At 53.4% G+C, this 25756-nt stretch overlaps 2 protein-coding genes across 5 annotated transcripts in view; one reads left to right on the forward strand and one right to left on the reverse strand.

Moving 5' to 3' along the window:
- SNAP47 (synaptosome associated protein 47) overlaps positions 1-18768 on the reverse strand; it is a 53639-nt gene extending 34871 nt beyond the window's left edge. For both annotated transcript variants that reach the window (XM_023618342.2, XM_023618344.2), the window contains exons 1-2: positions 18439-18768; positions 4362-4906 (exon numbers count right to left, since the gene is read on the reverse strand). In XM_023618342.2, coding sequence (XP_023474110.2) covers positions 4362-4906; positions 18439-18768 — 875 coding nt within the window. The remainder of the gene's footprint in view (positions 1-4361; positions 4907-18438) is intronic.
- On the forward strand, positions 18621-24518 carry JMJD4 (jumonji domain containing 4). Of its 3 annotated transcripts, XM_070233587.1 has the most exons (7): positions 18621-18748; positions 18924-19315; positions 20106-20271; positions 22247-22372; positions 22716-22983; positions 23526-23672; positions 24123-24518. In XM_070233587.1, the coding sequence occupies exons 2-7, from the start codon at positions 19051-19053 to the stop codon at positions 24423-24425; spliced, it is 1275 nt and encodes a 424-aa protein (XP_070089688.1). In that variant the 5' UTR covers positions 18621-18748; positions 18924-19050; the 3' UTR covers positions 24426-24518. The 3 variants fall into 3 exon arrangements, with proteins under 3 accessions (XP_070089688.1, XP_023474113.1, XP_023474114.1); XM_023618345.2 differs by lacking the exon at positions 18621-18748 and having other exon boundaries at positions 18881-19315; XM_023618346.2 differs by lacking the exons at positions 18621-18748; positions 18924-19315 and having other exon boundaries at positions 20892-22372.
- The last annotated feature ends 1238 nt before the right edge of the window (positions 24519-25756 follow it).

Below are 25756 nucleotides of genomic sequence, written 5' to 3' on the forward strand. Positions count from 1 at the left end.
ACTCAATGGGGAAAGAAATCTTTTCAACAAATGTTGCGGAGACAACTGGATATCCAGATGCAAAAATGAACTCAAAATGGATCACAGATCTAAATATAAGAGCTAAAACTATGAAACTCTTAGAAGAAAGCATAGGTGTAAATCTCTGTAATCTTGGATTAGGCAATGGATTCTTAGATTTAACACAAAAAGGCAAGTGACAAAAGAAAAAATAGATACATTGGACTTCATCAAAATTAAAATCTGTGCTTCAAAGAACACCACTGAGAACAGGAAGTGGCTTCTGGTTTACTATGAATACCCCTGCACCCTTCAGTCCTGACGGTGGCACTCATCTCTACAATCCTGGCAGGAACGTGAAATTATTTCTTGTTTACTATGAATACCCCTGCACCCTTCAGTCCTGACGGTGGCACTCATCTCTGCAATCCTGGCAGGAACGTGAAATTATTTCTTGTTTATTATGAATACCCATGTACCCTTCAGTCCTGACGGTGGCACTCATCTCTGCAATCCCTCCAGGAACTGATGTTGGTTCTCCTTCACTATTTTTCTAGGGACAGACAGTTCCAGTGGCCTTTCGCATCAGAACAGCCCTCACCTCTCAGGTCAGGGAACCAGTGTTTGGATTCCGCCAGTTGCTGAATATGTCTATCCCAATTATGTACTCCAGAACTGGGAAAATAACCATACGATGGGTCGGAGGCCCACTGGGCCCACCGTGAGATGGACCTGAGCTAAAACTCTACTGAGTACTTGACCTCCACATCCCCTACTCTGACTGGTGGACCAGAGTGACATTCTGCGTCTCCAAGGAGCCGTGACAATTCAGAGCCAGTCCAGCGGTCCCTGAAAAGTCTGATTATTTCCGTTTCCCCAATGCACTGTCACTCTGGTAAGATGCCATCTTTGGGCAAGGCCGGGAGAAAGATAAACAGTAGAAACTTTTGGTTGCATGCTGGGGGTCCTTCCTCAAGGGAACCCAGCTTCTCCATCCTTCAAGATGTTCTGGGTCTGTAAACTAGTCCAAGTCTGGGAATGGACTGAGGGGCTGTGACTCTGTTTTTCTTATCCAAGCTAGATGCTTGCTCACATGACCTAGAACTCTTCTGCTTATACAGATCAAGCAAAAATTGACTAGACTGCCCATCTACTTCTCTTCTAGGGGCACATGACTGATCAGCTGACACCACAGGTCTCTGGGAGTCAGACTATTCTGGTTGCTGCTTTGACTCTGCTGTCCATTACAGTAACCATCCCCCTTGCCTTTGGTGATTAAAAGCTGCCAGTTGACCCCACCACCCCAGGATCCAATTATCCCCACTGCATTTAAGGATCCAGGCTCAGTCGCAGCAGTTCCCACTGTAATTTCTGGCTTACAGAGAATAGCAACCGCATGGCTCTTCAAGGATGCTGGGGCTCCCTCACAAATTTACTTTCCATAGTCATGGTGAAAAGTGTGTCCTCTGGACCTTGCCAGGGTGGGCGAGGAGGTCTCACGTGAAAATCCACTCCACCACTCCAATCTCCCCAAGCCTTGCAGTCTTCCTCTGGAGCACATCAAGGCAGTTCTGACGCTCACACTTCAATTAGTGTGCGCCACCTTTTAGACCACACCTCAGCTAGCCAACCACACTGTTGAGCCGTTTCTAACTCCTCAAGCTATGGCATGGAAACCAGGATCTCTGCTAAGTGGGCCCACTTCAGTAAATTCAGCCTGATCCAACTTTGCATTCCTGTCACCATTACCCCACACCTTTGATATCCATTCCATACATACTCTTCAGATTTCTGTCTGTATAAAATTTGAAAAATCACGCAGTTCTTTCAAAGTGTAGCACACCTCTTCGTGGGTCACACTTTGTGCCTCATCTTTTAGGATTTGCTGGGACTTGAGTCTAGCAACAAATCTAGAAGCAAAGAGGGGTGGTGGGGTTGGGTCCTGAGGAGAATCAGCATTGTCTTGCAAGGCAATGAGGCCATTACAGATTCCTCAGGCAAAGTGTGGTTAACCTCCTCAGATGTGGGTGGACGGGCTGCTTGTACTGGCAAAGAAGATTCATCAGAATTTAGGGGTTCAATGGCCCCAGTTTCACCAGGATCTTCCCCAACGTCCACATCCCAATTTTCAGGATCCCATTTCTTCCCAATCAATGCCCTCAGCTTAACAGCAGATGCTGTGCCAAGCTAGAATTTCAATTTATGCTGTGATTCACCTGCTCACAGGGTGACACTCTGGATCTGGCTTTCAGAAGTCTCAGTCCTGCAGCTACAGGAGCTAAGGGTTTCCCTCAGGGCAGATATAGGAATGTTCAGGTCATTTGTGTGGTGCCCTGAGCTCATCCTTTCCTGTCTCCACTTTGTCCAGCCAATCTCATTATACTCATTAGTCTGACAAAGACGTTATTAGTATCAAATACGTGGTCACTCAGAACCTTGTCTTTTTAAAGAATTTGATTAGGAGCCTCCCATGGTGATATTTTGTGTATCTCTATTGCCATATCATGGCATGTACCACCAGTGCCCTCTATGCTACTGGAAATAAGAGTTACAGTGGCTTTAAATTTAATCAGATTAGAGACTCCAGAAACCACAGAAGCAATTCAGAAACCTCGTGCTTCACTCTCAGTACCAGAACCTGTATCAGTCAGGGTTCTCCAGAGAGACAAAACCAGCAGGATACACATACACACACTATTTAGAGAGAGAGAGAGAGGGGGGGAAAGAGAGGGAGGAAGAGAGAAACGGAGACGGGGGGGGGGGGAGAGAGAGAAAAGGACCACATTTTGTGAAGACTACTGAAGGCACCATCACTGCTTAAATCTAGAAGGACTGTCATGGGAAGAGGGACTAGACCTTCTCAGAGCACAGCTCTCAAACACTGGGACCACCGCTCTTTCAGCAGAACCAAAGACTTCACAGTCCACCCAGCCTGCCAGTGGGAAAGGGCTCTGAGATGACAAAGAATTATAAAGAAATATGATAATAAAAATGTGAGCAGTCAGGACACAGGGGCACCAGCAGGTGAGGGGGAAAACAGTACTGGAAACCGGGTGGGAGGGCTTTTAGAGACCAGGTCTGGAAGTGACCTACCTCACTTCTGCCCACAACTTAGTCACATGCCCCGCAACTATAAGGAAGGGTGGAAAACTGTGTTCCCATGAGGAAAACTCACAAAAGGTCTGCTAACCCTACATCTCATGCACAAGCACCCCCTGTTAGGGGTAAGGTTTAGGGCCCTGTTCCCTGCAGCTTTAGGACAATGCCCTTCACCACGTAGGTACTTAGGAGACAAGGATCCAAGAAATAGCAACAGGCAGTGACTGCAGAGTGGGGTCACTCAGGGGCAAGGGTTCCCAGAAACAGCAGCCACGCAACCATCAGGCCCACGCCCAGGAGGCCACCTCTTCACCTGAGCGCCCATGCAGCCCCGCCAGAGTGAAAGAGCTGCTGCCGCTGTGCTCCAAGCGCCCTACCACTTCCTCCATCTCGGAGGCAGCGCAGCGCTTCTCCAGCATGGTCTCTGAGACCCCCGGGGAGTCTGGAGGGAAAACCACTTCCCAACAACACCAGGACCCCGCTGGCTCCTCTGCTCTTCCTCTCAGAGGGAACAAGGGGTTTCCAAGTGGGCTGGCTGCAGAAGCAGGCGGAGGGGCCAGCTGCCTTCCAGTTAGCTTTACTCTAAAGAGATGTGCAAAATCTCACATGGCACCATTCTTCTCACCAAACAAGTTTTGCTTTATAAAAGTTATTTTTCACAAAAAAAAGTTATTTATGTTACTAGGTCATGGGTTTATTATCATACTTTTAAACAATAAGTAATTTTTTATTTCTAAGTTTTAAAAAAATATGGTAAATATTGGTATATATAACCCACATAAAAAAAAGCTCTTTGGGGTCCTCAATTTTTAAGAGAGCGGAGGGTCCCGAGACTGGAGGTTTGAGAGTGGCTGGCGCAGCAGATTCTGGAGCCAAAATGCTTCAGTTCAAACCTTGCTTCTCTACAGCTGTGTAAAAACAAGACAAAACTATGCTAACAAACTTAGTGTGTGCTCCTGGCCTCTCAGCCTCAGTCACCCAACACGTGAAATGAAGTTACGAATAACATGTTATCTTGGCTTATCTGTTGATCAAATGAGGAAATCCTCATTAAACACTTAAACCGTACTGGCACACTGTGGGTACCTGGCACTCAGTAATTGCTGGCCCTTACCATCTGTATGCCCATGGCCGCAGCCCACTGTAACCGCCCACAACAGGGGCGTACCCCACGTTTTCAGAATGTCAGATGCGTATCAAACATGGGATGATGGACAAGACACCCCAGCCATCCCAGGTCAGGTCAGGGTTACAGTGTTTACCTGTCAGCCACATCCAGGTCAGATTCCATCTTGTCCAGGCCTCTCGCGATACTGTCCAGCTGCTCACCCTGATGGTGGAGGACTCTGGCTGTATCTTCTAGACGCTTCTGGGAACAGGCCATCAGACCTGTCAGCTCCTTTCCCTTGGTCATGGAGGAGGATGGCTCCTCAAGAGCAGCTCCTGGCTGAGACAACAGCAGCTGTCTCCAGAAATGTTCGATGATGTTGAAAACAACATTCCGATTAGGCTGCAAGGAACTGAACCAGTGCTTGATGTGGTCCTTTTCCAGGATGGTGATAGAACTGAAGATAAAATGAGAGGCCTCTTTCTTGACCTCACTTATACTAGCAAGGGGAAAGCTGACAAGAATGTCTCCAGTTTTATCAGTTGTAAATTTCAGTGAGAGAGAAGTTAATGAAAGTTTTCCAGGGACCCATCGCTTCTCACGTTCTAAATAGTAGGAGCATGGCCAGGTGTGGACACAGATGTCTCTGCTCATCTGGTTCCGGGGTTGGCCTGCACCACGGCCAAGGCCACTCTGCCTCTGAAGGAGAGGGACAAATTAGTGGGTGAGTGAGGCTAAAATGTGTCATCACCCCTGGACTAGAGGCACTAGGACCCTGGCAGCCAGGGTATGGTGTGGATCCTGAGCACATCGGAGACCCCAGCGCACAGCCGAGTCCTCGCCCAGCAAGGGCTCTCACCCTACCTGTGACAGGCAGGATGAAGCCCTCATCCTACAGCAGACAGAGGAGGGCTGGGGCCAGCAGCGAGAATCCCATGTCCCAGACTTGCGCTCTCCCCAAAGCCCCAGGCCCCCAGGGGCTCTGCACCCACTGGAATACCCACTCAGGCCAGCGTCCACTGCTGGACGTGACTGAAGGAAGGAAACTGCTTGGAACCACAACCCAGGGTCCTTCACTGGAACGCCCTTTCGGCTGCAAGGACCTTATAACTACACATTCCTTATAGGTTTCTAAATGAACATTCTCCTTTTGAAACTTTTATAAACAATTTCATAGAGAAAATAATCCTATAGACACACTTTTCCCTTCTTGAATCTCACTTTTACAGAGTTCTCCACAAGTATGTAGTTATATGTAATTATTCATATAGTTGTAAGTAATGAAGGTGTAATATTCATATCTACAATTTACATTTATCCATGCAGTTTGAAAAGTCACAAACGACAGACTTGAAATAATCCTATGGAACATTTAGTCTAACCCTCTCATTGTACAGATAAAGAATACAAGACCAAGAGAGGACGAGAACCTCCTACAACATCAAACCACAGGTTCGTGACACTGACCCACTGGAACCAGGCCTGGTAACGCCCAGTCCCATGCTCTTCCAGGCAGATCCACCTGTAATGTGGCATTTCTTCCACTTCTCTCTCTCTCTCACACACACATACACACACACTTTAATTATGGCATTGACTTCACTTATAAAAATAGGAGAACAAATAACTAATATCATCTTAAAATATTGAAAAATGTGGCTTTCACAGAATGGCTGGAGGCCACAAGGACTCTCTGCATTCCATCAACAAGTTTTAAGTCCCCGCCATGCATGCTGGGCTGCAGGTACAAGAGAAGCAACACTGACACAGTTCCTGGCTCCTGGAGCTTGAAGTCCACAGCAATTCTATGAATTTCTTCAGTTATACTCCAAAGGCCCAGACTCCTCAATGTAATTACTGTACTTGACACCACATCAAGCAACACTAGGCTGGACGAGACAACAAAAAAGGCAGTAGCTGCACCTGAAGAGCTTGTGTCCAACAATTTTGTGTCGAGATCTCTAATTATACAGAAACAAAGCGATCTGAGAACAGGCAACGTACCATCAAACACAAAGTGAGATAATGCAAGCAAAACCCCAAAGCTCACAGGGCTGTGGGTATGGGAAGGAACGGGAAGGGAGTCTTCAGAGGACCATGGCAGCAGCCTAACTGATCCCCTGCCTTTGGCACTCTAACGCCCCCCACTGCCACGGCAATATTCTTTCCAGAGTCCAGAATGGGAGGGGCCCAGTCCTCAGCCTCTCCCTCCTCATGGGGCTGTACAGACCCTTCGTGTACACTTACTGCATCTGCTCCACGGTAGAGTGACCACGCGTGTATGACAGCAAGCTCTCAGAGGGCAAGCACCAAATTTTATTCACAACCTAATTCAGGGAACACTTTGTGACTAAATGGTTTACAGTGTTTGTCCAGCGGGGCTTCAGCATGGCTGAGATCAATGCTGCAGGCTGGCAGCCCACAGTCCTACTGATGGGAGCCTTAACTAATATGGTTGGAAACAAACTGCACAGACTTCATCCTAGTCAGATTAATCAGAGTGGTTGATGGAATGATGTGGGAAAATTCACCAAAGCCAAGATCATACAGAAACAAGAGATGAACATCTTTAGGAGTCAATTCTCCATGTCGTTTCCCCACATCTGTGTCAGCCTTTGTCCCAGACTATCTTCCTTTTTTTCTGTTGGGGAAGATTCACCCTGAGCTAACATCTGTTGCCAATCTTACTCTTTTTTTCCCCCTCCCCGAAGCCCCAGTGCATGGTTGTATATCTAGTTGTGGGTCCTTCTAGTTCTTCTCTGTGAGCTGCCACCACAGCAGAGGTACTGACAGATAGGGGGTGTGGTTCCGTGACTAGGACATAAATCTGGGCCGCCAAAGTGGTGAGAGTGCTGAACTTTAATCTGGGCTGGCTTCCAGACTACCTTTCTTGTAGCTGCAGATGAGGTCTCCCTCCTGGTCAAGAGAAGACCTGCCTCTTGACCAGGATAATAGGGTACTGTCCCCTTGGAGGCAAGGGTTAGGCAGGCTTGCTAGCAGCCCCTCATAAGACTGGAGGGTTCCTCGGCTGAGACACACACCCACAGGGTGTGCAGTGTCAACCTGGGAAGTCAGAGGCAGGAGGAGCAGGTGCACACATGGAGCCTGCTGGGCCATGCCAGTGGACCCTTGCTCTTGGAGCCGGGTCTCCTGTCCCCTGCGACACTAACAGAATTGCAGGGGGCTCACTCGTCAGCCTGCAACAGGCCGCAGACCCTCTGCAGTCCCTGAGGGGCATGTGTTTGATGGAGACCATTCTACTTTAGGGTTTGGGTTCTCACACCAGGATCTCTCTAATGAAACTAAATATTTAGGAGGCAAACTCCATGAACCCACTCTATCCATTCACAACACCCTAGGATGTTTCTTGTCTATTTAGGGGAACATCAAAACTTGCCCCAAATTCTAATTCACTTTAAAAATAAGCACATGAAAAGTTCAGAAATAGTGAGTCAGAATGGTGGATACCACTGGGGACAAGAGAGGGGGCCTGAAGGGAGCCTCTGCAGTGCGGGTAATGTTCCATTTCTTGTCCTGGGTATACTCTTTTTGTGACAATTCAAGATTGGTGGATTTTCTGTTCTTTTGATTTGTTCATTTTCTGCATTAATACTTCAATGAAAGGTTTACTGAATACTTATTAACAATATAAATTATATTAGAAATTAGTAATAGGGGCCGGGCCAGTGGCGTAGTGGTTACGTACGTGTGCTCCACTTGGGCAGCCCGGGGTTTGTGGGTTCGGATCCCAGGAACGGCCCTACACACTGCTCATTAAGCCATGCTGTGGCAGCATCCCAAATACAAAACAGAGAAAGATTGGCATGGACGTTGGCTCAGTAACAATCTTCCTCAAGCAAAAAGCAGAAGATTGGCAATAGATATTAGCTCAGGGCCAATCTTTCTCACCAAAAAAAAAAAGGGGGGGGGGAATTAGTAATGTACACATGAAAGGTATACCAAAACTAAACCTCAGGTGTTCTAATTTCACAAACACATGAAATCACTGCCTTAGGCAGAAAGACAGCTAGAAGACCAACCCCCATGAGTCTCTCACACAGACCACTGCAGCTGTTCCCACTCACGTGTGTGACCCTAAGCAGGATACCTCACCTCTGTGCCTCCCCTTCCTGATCTCTGAAGGGTAGTAAGTGCACCTCTCCCACAGCGTGGCTGTCAGGGTTAAGGGGACTGATGCACAAAGGTGCCTGGAAGAACACCTGGCACCCAGCAGGTGCTCTGTGTGTTCTCACAATCATCAGGAGCACTATAAAGCATCTGCGAGGAAGAACTCAGGGAGGAGTCCAGTTTCTTCTTGCTCTATTTCTTTTACGACTGCTAGAACATCGCCACGCCCAGAAGCTGCCATCTGGTCTCATCAGTTTTCACCATCTGATCAGAGTTGGCTACAGACTGTGCCTGGCCACACAAACAAACAGGATGATGAAGAGACGAAAAGAAGGAAGAACGGGCCCAGTGGACACAAAATGAAGGTGCCAGTTTAAAGCAAAACAGCTCAATTCTATTCAGGCCAAGAGATTTAACTTCTACACTAATATGACCAAACTCCTCATGAGTGCCTTCCACAACTGGGCAAGGGCAGGCCCAGACTCCAAGACACGCACACATGCCAACCAGCTCCTGCCGCTCAGTCCTACATGTCGGTTCAGATCACCAGTTCTCACTACTCATGCCTGAAATTAGGACAAGCCTAAAACAAAGCTGCCATATTAAGAGTGAGGATTTGTCATCACTGCAAAATAAAATAAGGTATGGGCCTGGACGCAATAAATAGAAAGATGTCAGGGCAGGAGGGACCACAGAGATCTTTGTTTCACAGATGGACGAGCACAGCTCCACTGCGTAGAAGCTCTCGAGGTCCACGCATAGCCAGGCTAGTACTTGTTCAAGGGCACCAGCATCACCCAGTGACACATGAGCGTCAGTCCTGAGAAAGCAATGCCTGAGGATCTGGATGTTTGCAGGTGTACAACTCAGTCCAGGCACCAAAGGACTACCAGGTGAGAAGACAGGACATATGCACTCAGAGCCAAGCAACAATAAGACTGTACATACTGCACTGAAGAGAAAAGACAGTAAGTGGCAAAGAACATTCTACAAGAGACTGCTGCAGATTGAGGCTGTAGGGAAGGCAAGCCTTCTCCTTGAGGAAGGTGGTAGGACTGGGGCAGGAAGCAGCAGAGACTTTCTGCCCTCAGGCCCAGTGCTGCTTTCCCCTGCTTCAGCAGGCATGACCACGCGGGCAGCGGGAGAACCTAAGACGCAGGGGCTCAGAAAGCTGCCCAAGGAGACAGGAACCCAAGAATCTGTCTTCTTAGCTAGCACAATGACGAAGGCCAGAGCAAGGGAACTCTCAACACCAAAAACGCACCGGACAAACAAACTACCTCACCTCCCACTCTGGGAGGGCCCTGTGAAGGAGCCAGGAAACCCACGCTCTACGTCACTGGAAAGCTCAGGAGATGTCCTCAGCCGCTCAAGACTCCTGGCCTCTCAACAGACCAGCGTCACCTTCCTGAAGGGCTGGATCCGTGGGCTCTCCACAGAAGTCCTCCCAGCATGCGCTGGGACCGGGCAAGGTCCACCGTGAGGGCAGAGTGGCTGGGCAGCTGCCTGTCTCCGTGACCAGGCTCACACGGGACAGGGGAAACGAAAGCTGACGTGTTTTCATCAGACCCTTCTCCCGAGTGAGAGGAACGCTCGCCTAAGCGCTCTGAACACAAAACAGACTGCAGAGTGGCTGGAAGGGGCCTCTCACAGGGCAGGGAAACGAGGTGCGGGCAGACCTTCAGCTCATGACTGACATGCCCACGGTGCCCCGGGAGCTGTGAGGTCCCCAGAGAGCTGCAGACACACCTGCTAGTGCTGTTCTGCCACGTGCCCCTCTGCAGCATTCAGACTGTGAGCACAGGCATCCCTCCATTCACTGTGCTTTGCAGATGGCACGTTTTTCACAAACTGAAGGTGTGTGGCAGCCCTGTATCAAGAAAGTCTACTGGCACCATTTTTCCAACAGCATCTGTTCACTTCTTGTCTCTGTGTCACATTTTGGTAATTCTTGCAGTATTTCAATCTTTTTCATTATTATTATATTTGTTATGGTGATCTGTTATCAGTGATCTTTGATGTTACTATTGTAACCGTTTTGGGGCACTACGAACCACGCCCATGTAAGACGGCGAACTTAATCGATAAATGTTTTGTGTTCCACTGACAGGCTGTTCCCCCATCTCTCTCCCTCTCCTCGTACCTCTCTATTCCCTGGGACACAACAATATTGAAATTAGGCCAAGTAATAACCTTACAGGGCCTCTAAGTGTTCAAGGAAAAGGAAGAGTCGTACATCTTTCACTTTAAATCAAAAGCTAGAAGTGATTAAGCTTAGGGAGGGAGGCATGAGGAAAGCTGAGACAGGCTGAAAGCTAGGTCTCTTGCGCCAGTTAGCCAAGTTGTGAAAGCAAAGGAAGAGTTCTTGAAGGAGATTAGAAGTGCTACTCCAATGAACACACAAATGATAAGAAAGTCAAACAGCCTTATTGCTGATATGGAGAAAGTTTTAGTGGTCTGGATAGAAGATCAAACAGCCACAACATGCCCTTAAGCTATGGCCTAATCCAGAGCAAGGCCCTAACTCTCTTTAGTTCTAGGAAGGCTGAGAGTTGATGATGCTGCAGAAGAAATGTGTGAAGCTAGCAGAACTTGGTTCACAAGGTTTAAGGAAAGAAGCCGTCTCTATAACATAAAGTGTAAGGTGAAGCAGCAGGTGCTCGTGGAGAAGCTGCAGCAGGTTATCCAGAAGATCTGGCTAAGAGAATCAATGAAGGTGGCTACACTAGATGACAGATTTTCAATGTGGATGAAACAGCCTTATATTGGAAGAAAATGCCATTTAGGACTTTCGCCGCTGGAGAGGAGAAGTCAGTGCCTGGCTTCAAAGCTTCAAAGGACAGGCCCACTCTCTTGTTAGGGGCTAATGCAGCTGATGACTTTCAGTTGAAGCAAATACTCATTTACTACTCTGAAAATCCTAGGGCCCTTAAGAATTGTGCTGACTCTACTCTGCCTGTGCTCTATAAATGGAACAACAAAGCCTGGATGACAGCACATCTGTTTACAATATAGTTCACTGAATATTTTAAGCCCACTGCTGAGACTTACTGCTCAGAAAAAAAAAAGATTCAAAATATTACTGCTCATTGACAAATGCACCTGGTCACCCAAGAGCTCTAAGGGAGATATACTAGATTAATGTTTTCATGCCTGCTAACCCAACATCCATTCTGCAGGCCATGGATCAAGGATTCATTTCTACTTTTAAGTCTTATTATTTAAGAAATACATCTCATAAGGCTACAGCTGCCATAGATAGTGATTCCTCTGATGGATCTGGGCAAAGGAAATTGAAAACCTTCTGGAAAGCATTCACCATTCTAGATGCCAATAAGAACACTCGCGATTCATGGGAAGAGGTCAAAGCATCAACATTAACAGGAGTTTGGAAGAAGTTGATTCCAACCCTTATGGATGACTTTGAGGGGTTCAAGATTTCAGTGGAGGAAGTAACTGCAGGTGTGGCAGAAATAGCAAGAGAACTAGAAGTAGAAGGGGAGCCTGAAGATGTGGCTGAATTGCTGGAATCTCATGATAAAACTTTAATGGATGAGGATTGCTTCTTGTGGATAAGCAAAGAAAGTGGTTTCTTGAGATGGAATCTACTCCTGGTGAAGCTGCTGTCAAGATTGTTGAAATGACAACAAGGATTTAGACTATTACATAAACTTAGTTGGTAAAGCATAGGCAGGTTTGAGAGGATTGATTCCACTTTTGGAAGAAGTTTTACTGTGTGTAAAACGCTATCAATAGCATTGCATGCTGCAGAGAAATCGCTCATGAAAAGTAGGGTCAATTGATGCGGCAAACTCCACTGTTGTCTTGTTTTAAGAAACTGCCACAGCCACCCCGGCCTTCAGCAACCACCACCCTGATCAGTCAGCAGCCATCAACACCAAGGCAAGACTCTCCACCAGCAAAAAGATTACAACTCGCTGAAGGCTCACATGATGGTTAGCATTTTTTAGCAACAAAGTATTTTTTAACTAATGTATTACTTTGTTTTTAGACATAATGCTATTGCACACTTAACAGACTATAGCATACTGTAAACCTAACTTTCATATGCACTGGGAAACCGAAAAATTTGTGTGACTTGCTTTGTTGCAGTGGTCTGGAACCGAACTCACAATATCTCTGAGGTATCCTGTAACAGAAAAGGTCTCTACTCTCAGAATTAGGGGACAGCTAACTACATCAATGGAACCATGGTTTTCAGTGTTCCAAGTCCAAGTCAAACATCAGAGGCAAGGTCTCTGTTACGAGTACCAACTTGGGCCTCAGTCACTGTAGCATGCTCACAGCACCGGTCAGCCCCTGAAACCGGCTGGACCCTGGTCCTCCTGGCTGAAAGGAGCCTCCTGCCACTGGAAGCCCCCTGTCTGCCATAAACTATCTCTACCCCCCGAAGAGAGTTGGGCAGGGGCCATATCTTCTTCTGCGCTGTCCCATACTTTAAGAGCTTGATTTAGCATGGAAATTGAATTTACATCAACAATTGCCTGACCCAAGCTATCATTCATTCCTGAGCATGGACTCTGGGAGGTATTCCACGAGGACCGAGTCAGAGTATATACAAATTCCCCAGAGGATTACTGAGTCTGGCATTGCAACATCTGAGGAAGCATGCTGTAGTTCCAACTCCAGCTGTGCCACAAACTTCACGACTGTGGAAAAGTTACTTCACCTTCTGGGCCTCTGTTTACTCACCATTAAAACAACTAAAGACCTGAAGACGACATCAAGCTCTAAAACATTCTAAAATTCAAACAGAGAGAAGAAAAGGAAAGAAAGAGAAAAGTACTCAGGTTTGACAAATCCAAAGAAAAAGCAAAAGGAGAAACCTGTGGCCACAGCCTTTCCCACCGCAGGCCTTCAGCAGCGTTCCCAACAGACCAAGGACACAGGATGCAGTGGGGAGCTAGCGAGAACAGCACTCCAGTCCCCGCCCTCCCTCTCGGCTGGACTCACCTGCCCCACTCGTCCCTGGGAGTCCTGCCTTCCTCTGGTCCCCTTGACAGTTCTCGGGGAGCCATGTCCCCACTCCCTAAAGACCAGACTCTTGTGCCCTTGATCCCAACTCCCTCCCTCTCCACTAACAGCAACTTCCCTGTCTTTCTACACCAGTGGCACCTTTTCTGCTAAGGGCCAGAGAGGAAATACTTTAGGCTTTGTGGGCATGTGGTCTCTGTCACAAATACCCAACTCTGCTGCTGTGGAGGAGAAGCAGCCAGAGACAGTGCAGAGACAAAGGCTCTGGCTATTCCAATGACACTTCATTTATAAACCGTGGTCCACGGGCCACAACCTGCCAACCCCTGTCTAGATCACCCCAAGAGCTCCGCCTTAGAACAGACAAGCAAGCACCCTCCCCACATCCCCACAGCCCTCTCCAGCTACTGCTGCCCCCAGAGACACTCGCTGCTTCCCTGGCTCGCCCCCTCACCACCACCCAGGACCTCCTGTCCACCTGGCTCCTGTCCCTATCACTCACTGACCTCGCTCTGCCCAGGCATCCAGCTGACCAAATCCAATGCCCATGTCTGTTCTACCCTCTGTCCTACACACCTGCCCCTTTTTGAGAGACACTAAGTGTTGGCTTCACAGTCACCACCTCCCTGGTTTCCCACCTCACTTCTCTGGGGGCCTGTTCTCAGTCTCTGCTGGTTCTCCCTCTTCCACCTGACTGCCAATGCTGGAACGACCAGGTCAGAGCCTCAGTCCTCTTAATCAACACTCTCCTCCTAAGTGAGCAACACAGGTCCATGGCGTTAAATACCACCTCCAAGCTGCTGCCTCCCAAACTCTCCTCTCCAGCCCAGCCTCCTTGAAACTTGCACATCTGTGTACCGACTGGGCATCTCCACTCGACCATCTAACAGGCACGTGCAACTTAGTAAGCACCTCCACCTGCTCCTCCACCTCAATGAAGGCACGGCCAGATGAGGAGTTCCCTTGGCTCCCCTCTTCCTCATCCCTCCTAATGATCCGTCAGCAAGTCCTGGTAGTTGTGCCTCGCATCTGCCCTCTGACCCCATCCCCATAGCCACACCACTATGCAAGGCTCTCACCACTCCCCTGGACAACCTCCCAACTGGCCTCCTTGCTCCTCTCTGCCCCCACCACCCATTCTCCGTTCAGCAGCCAATATGACTGTCATAAACAAAATCAGAAAATGTCACTCTTTGCCAAACCCTTCCCCGTGTACTTAGAGAAAAACCAAACTCCCCTCCCCAGCCAACAGGCTCTAGTGACCTGCAGCCTCACCACCCAGCCCTCCTCTCTGCTCTCTTCCTGCCTCAGGGCTCCCCACCTGCTCCTCCCAGGTCTCTGAATAGCCAGCTCCACCTCACCCTCTCGGCTCCATAGCATCTTCTCCTCTTAACGGACCCCCCACCAATCTCAGCACTCACCATAGCGCCAATGAGCCTGTGAACATGCTTACATGTTGACCAACTCGGTCTACACACTGGAGAAAGCAAACATCACAAGCACAGGTCCACACATCGTGGGCACCCAGTGAACATGCACTCTGCGTTCACTGGCGTGTCAGGGACACCCAGTGAACATGCCTTGTGCCTGCACTGGTACGTAGCGGGCACCCATTAAATATGTGTTGAGTGAGCCACAAGTCACATCACGTGGAAACAGCGACTGTGTCCTCTGCAGACAGCTTTGTCCTTCCACATGCTGCCCTAGGTCTAGGGTCTATGCTAAGTTCCTGGAGTCCTCACTTGGTCCTGCCTGCTGCAACCGGAACCCGCTTCTCCTAGTCCAAGACTTGCAGACCTTCTGGACCCTGCAAATACAGCTGAGTTAGGGAGGGGAGGTCATGGCAAGGTTCCCCAGGGTATCTGGGGTTAACCCAGAGAGTGATGCTCCTGGTCACAGGGATAGCACTGCCATTAGTATAATGGACCTCTTTCAGCACTGGCATCAGACCTGTGCCCTAGAGTGAGACTCAGTATCAAGTAAACACCTATTTTTAGTTAATTTCCAAAGTAACAGAACAGGCAACATTTTACACACCTTCCACCAACTCCTGACCACAAGAAGGCCTGGAGTCAGAACAGTGGGAGCAGTGTCTCCAGGCGCCACAGCCAGCCTTTTCCATTACCTGCCCCTCCTGCCCCTTGCACCTCTCCCTTTCCCCTGGGAGGCCCAAATGTGCTGCCTGGGGGGTTTCACTGCAACCGTGTGGCCTATTCCCACGTCACACACCTTCGAACTAGCATTCCCTGTTATTCACACTGCATTTCCTATAAAGTGCTCACTTCCAAACTCCCGTCCTGTGCTTTTCTTTCTGGCCCTCTATGAGGTATGTCCCTGGGATGTGACAAGGCTTAGAGCAGTGCCCTGCCCCCAGACTCTGATTCAACAGGTCTGCGTGGGGCCCAGGAACGTGCGTTTCTCACTACTTCCCCAGCGACGCCAGGGCTGCCGACTAGGGCCTTCGAGGGACACAGACCTGTGCGCCAATCCCAGCCCTGCCTCTCAATAGTTACGTCAGAGCCGCATGTGCACAGAGGTAGTAACACTGCCCACACAGAGGGCCACCGTGTGGACAGAGGAGATACAGCACAAAATACTGGCCCAGAGCAAGTGCTCAAGAAAGGAGACCTCATCTCCCACCCTGGATTACCGGCTCCGCTGCCCCAACAATCTTGGGGAGCATGTGGATCTACTGGCCCAAAGCCTCCCCTTTCTTAGGAGACTTGGTCGCAACCACAGAGCTCCAGGAGTGGAACCCTGGGATCCTCCCAGGCGATCCCCATCTGAACATCATACTTCCCCCGGGAGGTAAACTTAAAACAACTGCCCAAATCATTGGACAACTACAAAGAGTCTGCTTCCCACACTTTTCCCATTTGCCTCCCACGATCTGCACTCACCACAACTGGAAGCAAGTAATTAAGGAGCATCTGGTCAATACATGGTGAGATGTTGACAGAGTACTGTCAATTTCTTAAAAAGGTTAAAAACAGCAAAAGCTTACACATATAAATTTACATAAAATAGACTGTGTGTGTACAGGGAAAGAGAGAGAGAAGGTGAATGAATAAACGCATGCACACCTGGAAGAACAGATCTATATCAAAAATAAGAAATGCTCATCTTGGGATGGGTTCACCACTGATGCTTTTTCTCTACTGTAACCTCTGGTGAGTCCTCACTTCCTGTCATACACTGGCCCACTGAAGAACTCCGTACCTTGACCACACAAGGCACAAGGAGGCCGACTGTGAAGGGAGCACAGCGCACCCAGAACCACACAGCCCCTCACCCTGCTCCACTGGCCACAACCAACTCCCCACCACCTATCCCATCTCTCCGTGGGCCGCACTGTCCTCCTAGTCCTTCCCCCTCTCCCTCTGCCCACTGCTGGTCCTCCCTGTCCTCCTGGGTAAGCTTCACACCCCCAGGGAAGAGCTGCCCCTCAAGTTCCCCTCTGAAGCTGAGGACCCTACATCCCGAGAACCTCCTTACCCCACCTGTGGGTAAACAAGGTTACACTTTCAATGGTTTAAAAAGGGGAGTCAGGGGGCTGGCCCCGTGGCCGAGTGGTTAAGTTCGCGCGCTCCGCTGCAGGCGGCCCAGTGTTTCGTTGGTTCGAATCCTGGGCGCGGACATGGCACTGCTCATCAGACCACGCTGAGGCAGCATCCCACATGCCACAACTAGAAGGACCCACAACGAAGAATATACAACTATGTACCGGGGCGCTTTGGGGAGAAAAAGGAAAAAATAAAAAATCTTTAAAAAAAAAAAGGGAGTCAGGGGCCAGCCCAGTGGTGCAGTGGTTAGGTTCGAGTGTTCTGCTTTAGCGACCTGTGGTTTGCTGGTTTGGATCCTGGGCATGGACCTACGCACTGCTTGTCAAGCCATGCTGTGGCCGGCACCCCGCATATAAAGTAGAGGAACATGGGCACAGATGTTAGCTCAGGGCCAGTCTTCCTCAGCAAAAACAGGAGGATTGGCAGTAGATGTTAGCTCAGGACCAGTCGTCCTCAGCAAAAGAGGAGGATTGGTGATGGATGTCAGCTTAGGGCTAGTCTTCCTCAAAAAAATAAAGCAGAGCCAGCCGCCCCTCCCCTTCTGCTAGGGCGTCCCCTTTGGTCAAGAATGGGATAAACCCAGTGTCCAGATTTCACAAAGCACAGGCACGCCCTGCCAACTCAGAGCTGTAAACACAGACCCCAGACGGGGTCAAGTGTCTCTCACCAGGTGCAGACTACGCAGGTGTACCTATTTTCCCTCAAGGAAACGAGAGGTCCTAACTGTTCTTTCTTCTGCTCAGCTATGTGTGAGCTGTGTGAAGCTCTGTCCAACTCTGCACTCTCTTGCAGACTCCCTAGTGCATGTGCTCTGCCAAGCTCACACAGTAACAAATCTGTCTCCCTTCCTTCCTTGCTGACGTGGGTTGGTTTGTGCTGGCAGAACGTTTATTCCTCAGACACGCTGAGATCCTGACGGAGCACCCCAACCCACGTTCCCACCCAGACGTCCCCCATTTCAGGCCACTGGTGTGCACAGCTTTAAATCCCCACCCTTGATCCCCCACACCTTCACTTCAAGCCCTCCCTATTCCCCCCATCCCCTCAAAGTCCTCAACACCCCCTAGGCCCCCCCATCCCCTTAGGTATCCATCATCCCCTCCAGGTCTCTACCATGTCCCTAGGCCCCTACCATCCCCTCCAGTTCCTCACCATCCCTCTAGATCCCCACCATCCACTTCGGTCCCCACCATCCCCTCCAGGTCCTCACCATCCCCCTAGATTCCCACCGTCCACTTCAGTCCCCACCATTCCCTCCAGGTCTCCATCATCCCCCGAGGCCCCCACCATCCCCTCCAGGTCGCCGTCATCTCCCTAGGCCCCTAGTGTCTCCTCTAGATTCCCAGCATCCTCCTAGGCGGCCGGCATCCCCCCAGGTCCACCCCGGGGCCCGTGCGCTTGTCTGTCAGCCCAGCCCACACCCCACCACCTTCCCCGTCCCGGGGGCACCGGGAAGAGGCGGGGTCTTCACTGTGGCCGCAGCGGCGGACAGCACTGTGCCAACGGAGGGCCAGAAGGGCTTTGGGCTCAGGTCTAGCCGCTTACCTGAGTCGCTGGGGAGGCCGGAGGACGGCGAGAAGCGGTCCCACGCCGTCTGACAGACTCCGACGCCGGGCGGACGCGGAGCCGGGTCGGAGGCGCCGTGGGCGGGCCGCAGCGGGCTGCGCGCATGCGCCCAGGGCCCGGCGCGCCGCGGTTCGGCCTCGGGCAGGAACTCGGCCCGCGGGCTCTTGGTTCCGCTCGGCTGCGCGGTGCTGACCCGGGTCCTGAGCGCCTATGCCTCGCGGTGTTTGCGCGGCCGGCGAGGGGCTGTGAGCAGCCGGTGCCCACAGCGTCTGCGCCGGAAGTAGTTTTAGTAAGTGCTTCCTTTTCCATCTCCCAGTTTAAAGAACGAGCAAGTGGGAGTCCGGACACCGGGTCCCGGGTCCTAGCCGGGCCGCGGTGTCCTCGGAGTCGGGCCGCGGCGCTGGGCCCTCCGTCGGCGGCCGACCCCCCCAACCCCGGCTGACCCCCGACTCCCCCTACCCCAGCAACCCTGCGTCCGCGGCCGACCCCCGACCCCGGGACCCCCCGACCCCGGCGACCCTCCGTCCGCGGCCGACCCCCGACCACGGCGACGCCGCCCGCCCCCCGGCGGCCCCGCAGCCCCGGGCCGGGATGGACAGGGAGACGCGCGTGTTCGCGGAGAGCCACTTCCGAGGCCTCCGGGGGCGTCTCCCCGGCAGGGTCGGCCGGACCCCGGACCGCGTGGACTTCATCGAGAGGCCAGACGCCTTTTCCTACGCGGACTTCGTCAAGGGCTACCTGCTGCCCAACGAGCCGTGCGTTTTCTCCAGCGCCTTCACTGAGGGCTGGGGCAGCAGGAGCCACTGGGTGACGCCGGGCGGGAAGCCCGACTTTGAGTACCTGCTTCGGCGCTACGGTGAGGACGGGCCCGCAGGCGGAGACGAGGGGCCCGGGTGGGACCGCGGAGGGCGCGCGCGAGTGGGTCCGGGTCGGATCGCGGAGGGCGCGTGCGAGGGGGCCCGTGTCGGACCGCGGAGGGCGGGGACGAGGGGCCCGGGTGAGACCGCGGAGGGCGCGCGCGAGGGGGCCCGTGTCGGACCGCGGAGGGCGGGGACGAGGGGCCCGGGTGAGATCGCGGAGGGCGCGCGCGAGGGGGCCCGTGTCGGACCGCAGAGGGCGGGGACGAGGGGCCCGGGTGAGACCGCGGGGGCCGCGCGCGGGGGCCCGTGTCGGACCGCGGAGGGCGCGCGCGAGGGGGCCTGGGTGAGACCGCGGAGGGCGCGCGCGAGGGGCCCTTGTCGGACCGCGGAGGGAGGGGACTAGGGGCCCGGGTGAGATCGCGGGGGGCGCGCGCGAGGGCCCGTGTCGGACCGTCGAAGGCGCGCGCGAGGGGGCCCGGGTGAGACCGCGGAGGGCGCGCGCAAGGGGCCCGGGTCGCACCGCGGAGGGCGGGGACGAGGGGCCCGGGTGAGACCGTGGAGGGCGCGCGCGAGCGGATCCCGGGTTGGAGCGCGGAGGGCGGTGATGAGAGAGCCAGGGTCGGAGCAGAGGGCAGGGTCCCGGATTTCGGATCCCGGATCCCGGATCCCGGATCCCGGATCCCGGAGCAGGGTGGGAGCGGAACTCGCCCACAGATGTGCGGCAGTGAGTTGAAGGGGAACAGGGCCCAGAGGACAGACATTCTCTGCCTGACCCTCTCGTTTCAGGAGACGTGGTCGTACCTGTCGCGAACTGCGGGGTCCAGGAGTACAACTCGAACCCCAAAGAACACATGCTTCTCCGAGACTACATCAGCTACTGGAGAGAGTATATCCAAGGGGACTACTCCTCTTCCCGCGGCTGCCTCTATCTCAAAGACTGGCACCTGTGCAGGTAAAGAGCCCTCCAGCCTGCACACGCAGGAGCTCTCTGCCCAGTGGGGCCTCTGAGTCCGTGTTGGGACCTGCCCTCTTCTGCACAGTGGGATTTCATTCTCTCGACGGTGGCCCTCTGGGACAGCTGCACGAGTGGGCCACTGTGAGCAGTGTGGGCCTCGCAGAGCCAGGTGGGCTGTAGTCACCACCTCTTCTTTGTCAGGTTTGCCCAGAGCTGGTGGCTCATGATGTCTAATGGGCAGTACCTGGCGTTTGCCATCCTCTTGGACGCCCCAGACTAGCCTCTCCTCTGCAGCACCACTTCTCCAGGTCAGGCCTGATCTCATCCTCGGCTGTGGCTGCCTCCTGACTGGCTGCCCCGCCTCGAGTCCTGCACCCGGCTGCCAGGCTTGCTGAGGTCGGGCAGGTCTTTCCAGCGGGACTGTGTGCTGGGTACAATCTCTGTCCCTGATGAGCAACAGTAGCTCTTTACCAAGGCTGTTCCCAGGCGGCCCCACCTGCCACACCCTCCTTCCACTTGGGGCTCGGCTGCTGCTGCCCTGGGAAGCACCTTGCTCTGGCAGGCGCTCCCGCTCTGTGAGGTGGTTCTCAGGTTTTTCGTCCATCTCCCCTGCCCAGGTATGTGCTTCTCACAGGCAGAGAGGGGTCGTAGTCAGACCCCAGCAGCTGGCTCAGGTCCTGGCATGGAGGAGGTACTCAGTTAACGTTGGACGAATGGGTGGACCACTGGATTCTTGTTTTCTGATGTGGAGATGAAGGCTCACAGAGGTAAAACGAGGCTAGAATTCAGCCCCTGCGATCCCCAAGACCAGTCCTGAAGGGCAGGAGATGCACAGGCCCGCTCACAGCGTGCCCTTGGCGCTCCCACAGTGCTCTTCTTGGGCACAGAGAGCTGGCCGTGGACCGGGAATCAGACGCCACCAGACGCTGGTCTTGACCCTTGGGGACACACAGACCCCAGCACTCATGCACTGTGGATTTGGGCTTCAGATAAGCACAAGTGGTTCTTTTGGTATAAGTATGTCCTAAGTCTTGCACAGGGCATACTTGTCCTGGAATTTGTTCATTGTTGGCTTGAGATCCAGTTAGACTGAGTGTCCTGTGTTTTCCCTGACAACCTTAAAAATAGAAAGAGCGGAGGAAGGCCTAGGTCAGACAGGCAGTGGTAGCCATGAGACGTCGTGTCTGAGCAGGGTTTTGAAGGATAAGTAGGAGCCTGTCGGCACACAGAGGCACAGCAGCAGCAGAACGGCCTGGCTTTTGGGGAACTGCGAGTGGTTTGGTGCTGTTGGGGCTGTGCTCTCCTCTGTCCTGACCTCTGACCAGGAGTGGTGTGGGGTCCAGGGCCTTGTTCCAGCGTGTTGTCAGTAGAGCTGCCTTCTCCTTGGGCTGGTTTAGTATGCTCTGTGTTTGGGTTGTGGGAATGGACCGTGGGAGTGAGTGCTTGAGAGATGGGGGTGGAAGGGTCTCAGCATACAGGGCCATTCTGCTGGGGCCTGTGGCTTTGTGTCCACTTGGCAGAGGTCCATGTTGTGGTGAAAACAGGTAAGAGACTCACGAATTTGGGGAGCCAGCATGATGCCGATGGTGCATTTAGGGGCCCAGCTCAACCAGAGGCTGAAGTCCTGGAACTGGCATGAGAGAGGCCATGGCGTCTGGGTCGCTTCCTGTGTGGGTTGCCTAGGCTGTGTCACAGCACCCCGGGCCGTTCCATCTGCTCTGGTCTGGTTCTGTCCTTTGGGTGGGGCTCAGCTGGGGTCTCAGGGCTGTGGTCATCCAGTGACTGGACTGGGACTGAGTGGTCCGAGGTGGCCCCATTCAGCCAGCAGTTGGTACTGGCTCCAGAAGGCAGCTCAGGGTCGCTCATGTTCCAAAACTGTCCTGACATCTCCTGTGTTTGCGGCGTGGTGCTGGTGCTGGGATGTGGGCTCGCACCACTCCTGCTGCAGCCTCGTGCCGCTCACTCTCCCAAGGGACTCCTCGGCGGAAGACGTGTTCACTCTACCCGTGTACTTCTCGTCCGACTGGCTCAATGAGTACTGGGACGCCCTGGACGTGGATGATTACCGCTTTGTCTACATGGGGCCCGCTGGCACCTGGTAACTGCCTGACTGCTCCCGCCCCTGTCCTACGTGCTGTCCCCATCACTCCTGGGCCTTCCTGCTGGTGCCCAGAGCCCCTGGGAGACCCATGAGCCGGGCCACGGAGTCGGTGCCAGGCCTGGCATTTCCAAGCTCACTTCCTATATTTGCTCCGTGGCCCCACCCAGAGCCCGAGTACCTCCAGCCCGGCATTCTGGACTGGGGGAGGTTTGGCCTGCCCACCTGGCTCATAGGCCACTTGTGATATCTGGGGACCTTAGGCCTCTGGGCGCAGCTACCTCTTCAGAAGGAGCAGAGCCTGCCCCCAAGCCGCGAGGCACCAACGGGAGCTCTTGCGCAGGTCGCCGTTCCACGCTGACATCTTCCGCTCCTTCAGCTGGTCCGTCAACATCTGCGGGAGAAAAAAGTGGTTCTTCTTCCCGCCAGGACAAGAGGAAGCCCTGCGGGACTGCCACGGCGGCCTGCCCTACGACGTGACCTCCCCTGCACTCCTTGACAGCCGCCTGTACCCCACGCGCCATCTCTGTGGCCCGCCACTGGAGGTCACGCAAGAGGCAGGCGAGATGGTCTTTGTGCCCAGCGGGTGGCACCACCAAGTTCACAACCTGGTAGGGTGGGCACTCCCTGCCCCTCACCCATGACCTGACCCAGGCAGGCCCAGGAGACAAGCCGCAGGGCCCCCAGGCGGCCCTGACCCCATTTGCCTGTGCCCCTCAGGCTGCCCGGTGGGCCTCTCCCTCGCCGCCTTCCTAGTCGGCTTCTTGCACAGAGAAGGCCATGCCCTGCTCCTGATCTCACAGGAGGCAGGCTGTTCCTCTGGGAGGGCCCGGCTGTGGGGTGGGGTGGGCCACACTGGCTGGTCCTGTGTGGGCCTCTTGGTTCTTGCGTCTAGCACTGCTGAGGCCCCAGCCCCGGTTTTCCTCCCTCCTGTGTTGCTTTCCTAGACAGAGGGGGCAAGGGGTCCTCACACAGTGGGGTTGTCCCAGACCCTCAGGAAACCCCGATCTGGGTTAGCTGTGGGCTCAGATGACCCAGCCCTGTTCCACTTCCTTCCTGGCCCGTATTGGAGGCCTAGGGGGACCTCAGGATGGGAGCGGGGACGGTGCCTGCTGTGGGCTCATGGGGACAGCCTGCGCCCTGCCCCTTACAGGAAGACACCATCTCCATCAACCACAACTGGGTCAACGGCTGTAACCTGGCCAACATGTGGCACTTCCTGCAGCAGGAGCTCTGTGCTGTACAGCAGGAGGTCATCCAGTGGAAGGACACCATGCCCGACTGGCACCACCACTGCCAGGTGGGGCAACCTGGGCAGCAGGGAGGGGCTCACCAGGGCCAGAGCCACAGCTAGGGGAGAGTGCGGGTGGCCCCAGCATAACCTACAGCTGGGGGACGGTGTGGGGTGGCCCCTGCATAGCCTGCAGTCTCGGGGGAGGGTGTGGGGTGGCCCCTGCTCAGCCTGTAGCTGGGGGAGGGTGTGGCCCATAGGCCAGGCTGCAGCGTTGGTGGCATGCTGGCTGCTGGTGGCATGCTGGCTGCCTATGTGAGGCCCATTCAGGGGCGTCTAGGCTGCGGAGCTCAGACCTGTCCTCGCTGCTGCCTCCTGTGTCTTGGTCTCCATCCTCGAGGGCTGGGCTGTGTCCTTCACAGCCTGCATCCTTCGTAGCCTGCACTCGGTCCACGGCTAGCAGAACTCTCCTGGAGCTGCATGTGAGCAGCAGCTCACTGGCTGCCCCTCTCTGGCCAGGTCATCATGAGGTCCTGCTCTGGGATCAATTTCACAGAATTTTACCACTTCCTCAAAGTCATCGCTGAGAGGAGGCTCCACCTTCTGACGAAGGGGACGGGCCCTGGGGAGGTGGGAGGCGGTGAGGGTGCTGGGTTGGGCCCCCAGCAGGCGGCTTTCGACGTCGGGCGGATTGCTGAGGTGCTGGCGTCCGTGGTGGCCCACCCCGACTTCCAGAGAGTGGACACTAGCACGTTCTCACCGCGGCCGGAGGAGCTCCTGCAACAGCTGGAGGAGGTCATTGCCGCCACCGTGTCCCTCTAGTGCATGCCGCCAGGGCCAGCAGGACACATCCTGATGGGACCCACAAGGCACCTGCTCCAGGGCCCTTTCTGGAAATAAAGCTCTGTCCTCCCATGTGGTCTGAGACGTGTCCCCTGTCTGTTGAGCCTTGTCACCTCAGTATCCCAGGCACAGTTCCTGTTCTTAGGGCCTCTGATACTGTCCTGGCTCCCATTGGCATCCTCAGGACCCGGAGCCCTGTCCAGAGGATCCAGGCCCCTCGTCCCCGTGAGGCCCTGCCAGGACTGGGAGCTCTGGCTCCAGCGAGGGGGTGGGTGGCGAGGTGTTGGCGAGTCGGACCTGTGGTCAGGAGGCTGGGGGAGCATGCTGGGGACTCAGGAGTTGGGATGGCCACACCCGCTCTTGGCCATCCAGAGTGACTTTGCAAGCAGTGTTTGATTTGACAACCACACTTCACACACTCATCCTGCCCCGTCCAGCTTCCAAACCTTGCACATCTCCTCTGTGCCAGGCAAAAATCAATCATTGCACAGTGTTCTATTTTTTAAACTTTGTACACTTATCTGCACCATCCAGTTTCCACTCCTTGCACACCCACTGCCACTCAGTGGTCGTGGTTTTAGTGTTCTCCAGAGGAATGAAACCAATAGGCTTCATGTAGAGAGGGATGTTGGGAGCTGATGAGTGTGACATCTGCAGGGCAGGCTGGAGACCCAGGGAAGAGCTGATGTGCAGTCTTGGGTCCAAAGGCTGGACATTCAGGCAGGGTATCTATATGTGGTCTAGAGGCAGAATTGCTGCTGCTTTGGGAAACCTCAGTCCTTGCTCTTAAGACCTTCAGCTGGTTGGATGAGGCTCACCTACATCATGGGAGGCAGTCTGCTCTACTCAAAGTCTGACAAGTTAAATGTTAATCACATCAAAAAATGCCTTCACAGCAACATAAAGACTGGCATCAACCAAACAGCTGGGCGCCATGGCCTGGCCAAGTTGGCACATACAACTGGCTGTTGTCATCCCTCCCCACGTGTTCTCTGAGATCCAGCAGCTACTCTGCCCCACCCAGTGCCTCCAACATTCGGAAGCGCCTCCCTGAGTAGTTGCCTTCTCATGCACTTATGCTGCACCTTCAGCTTCTACGCCTGCCCCACACACTGCCGTTCCTCAGTCGCTCTTTCCATACTTCCCTGAGTGTTTGAGCCACTGTCTGGGCATGCTGTGTGACTAAACTGCTCTGCACGCTATCTGGGTTATTCAGCAGCCACCCTGTCGCACGTCCTGTGCTGTCCAAATTCCATTATTTGCATGCCTGCTCAGCCATTTAGTCACTCCTTGCAGACTTGCTGTATATA

This window comes from Equus caballus, chromosome 14 (assembly GCF_041296265.1).
Source record: "Equus caballus isolate H_3958 breed thoroughbred chromosome 14, TB-T2T, whole genome shotgun sequence".
NCBI classification, from domain to species: Eukaryota; Metazoa; Chordata; class Mammalia; order Perissodactyla; family Equidae; genus Equus; species Equus caballus.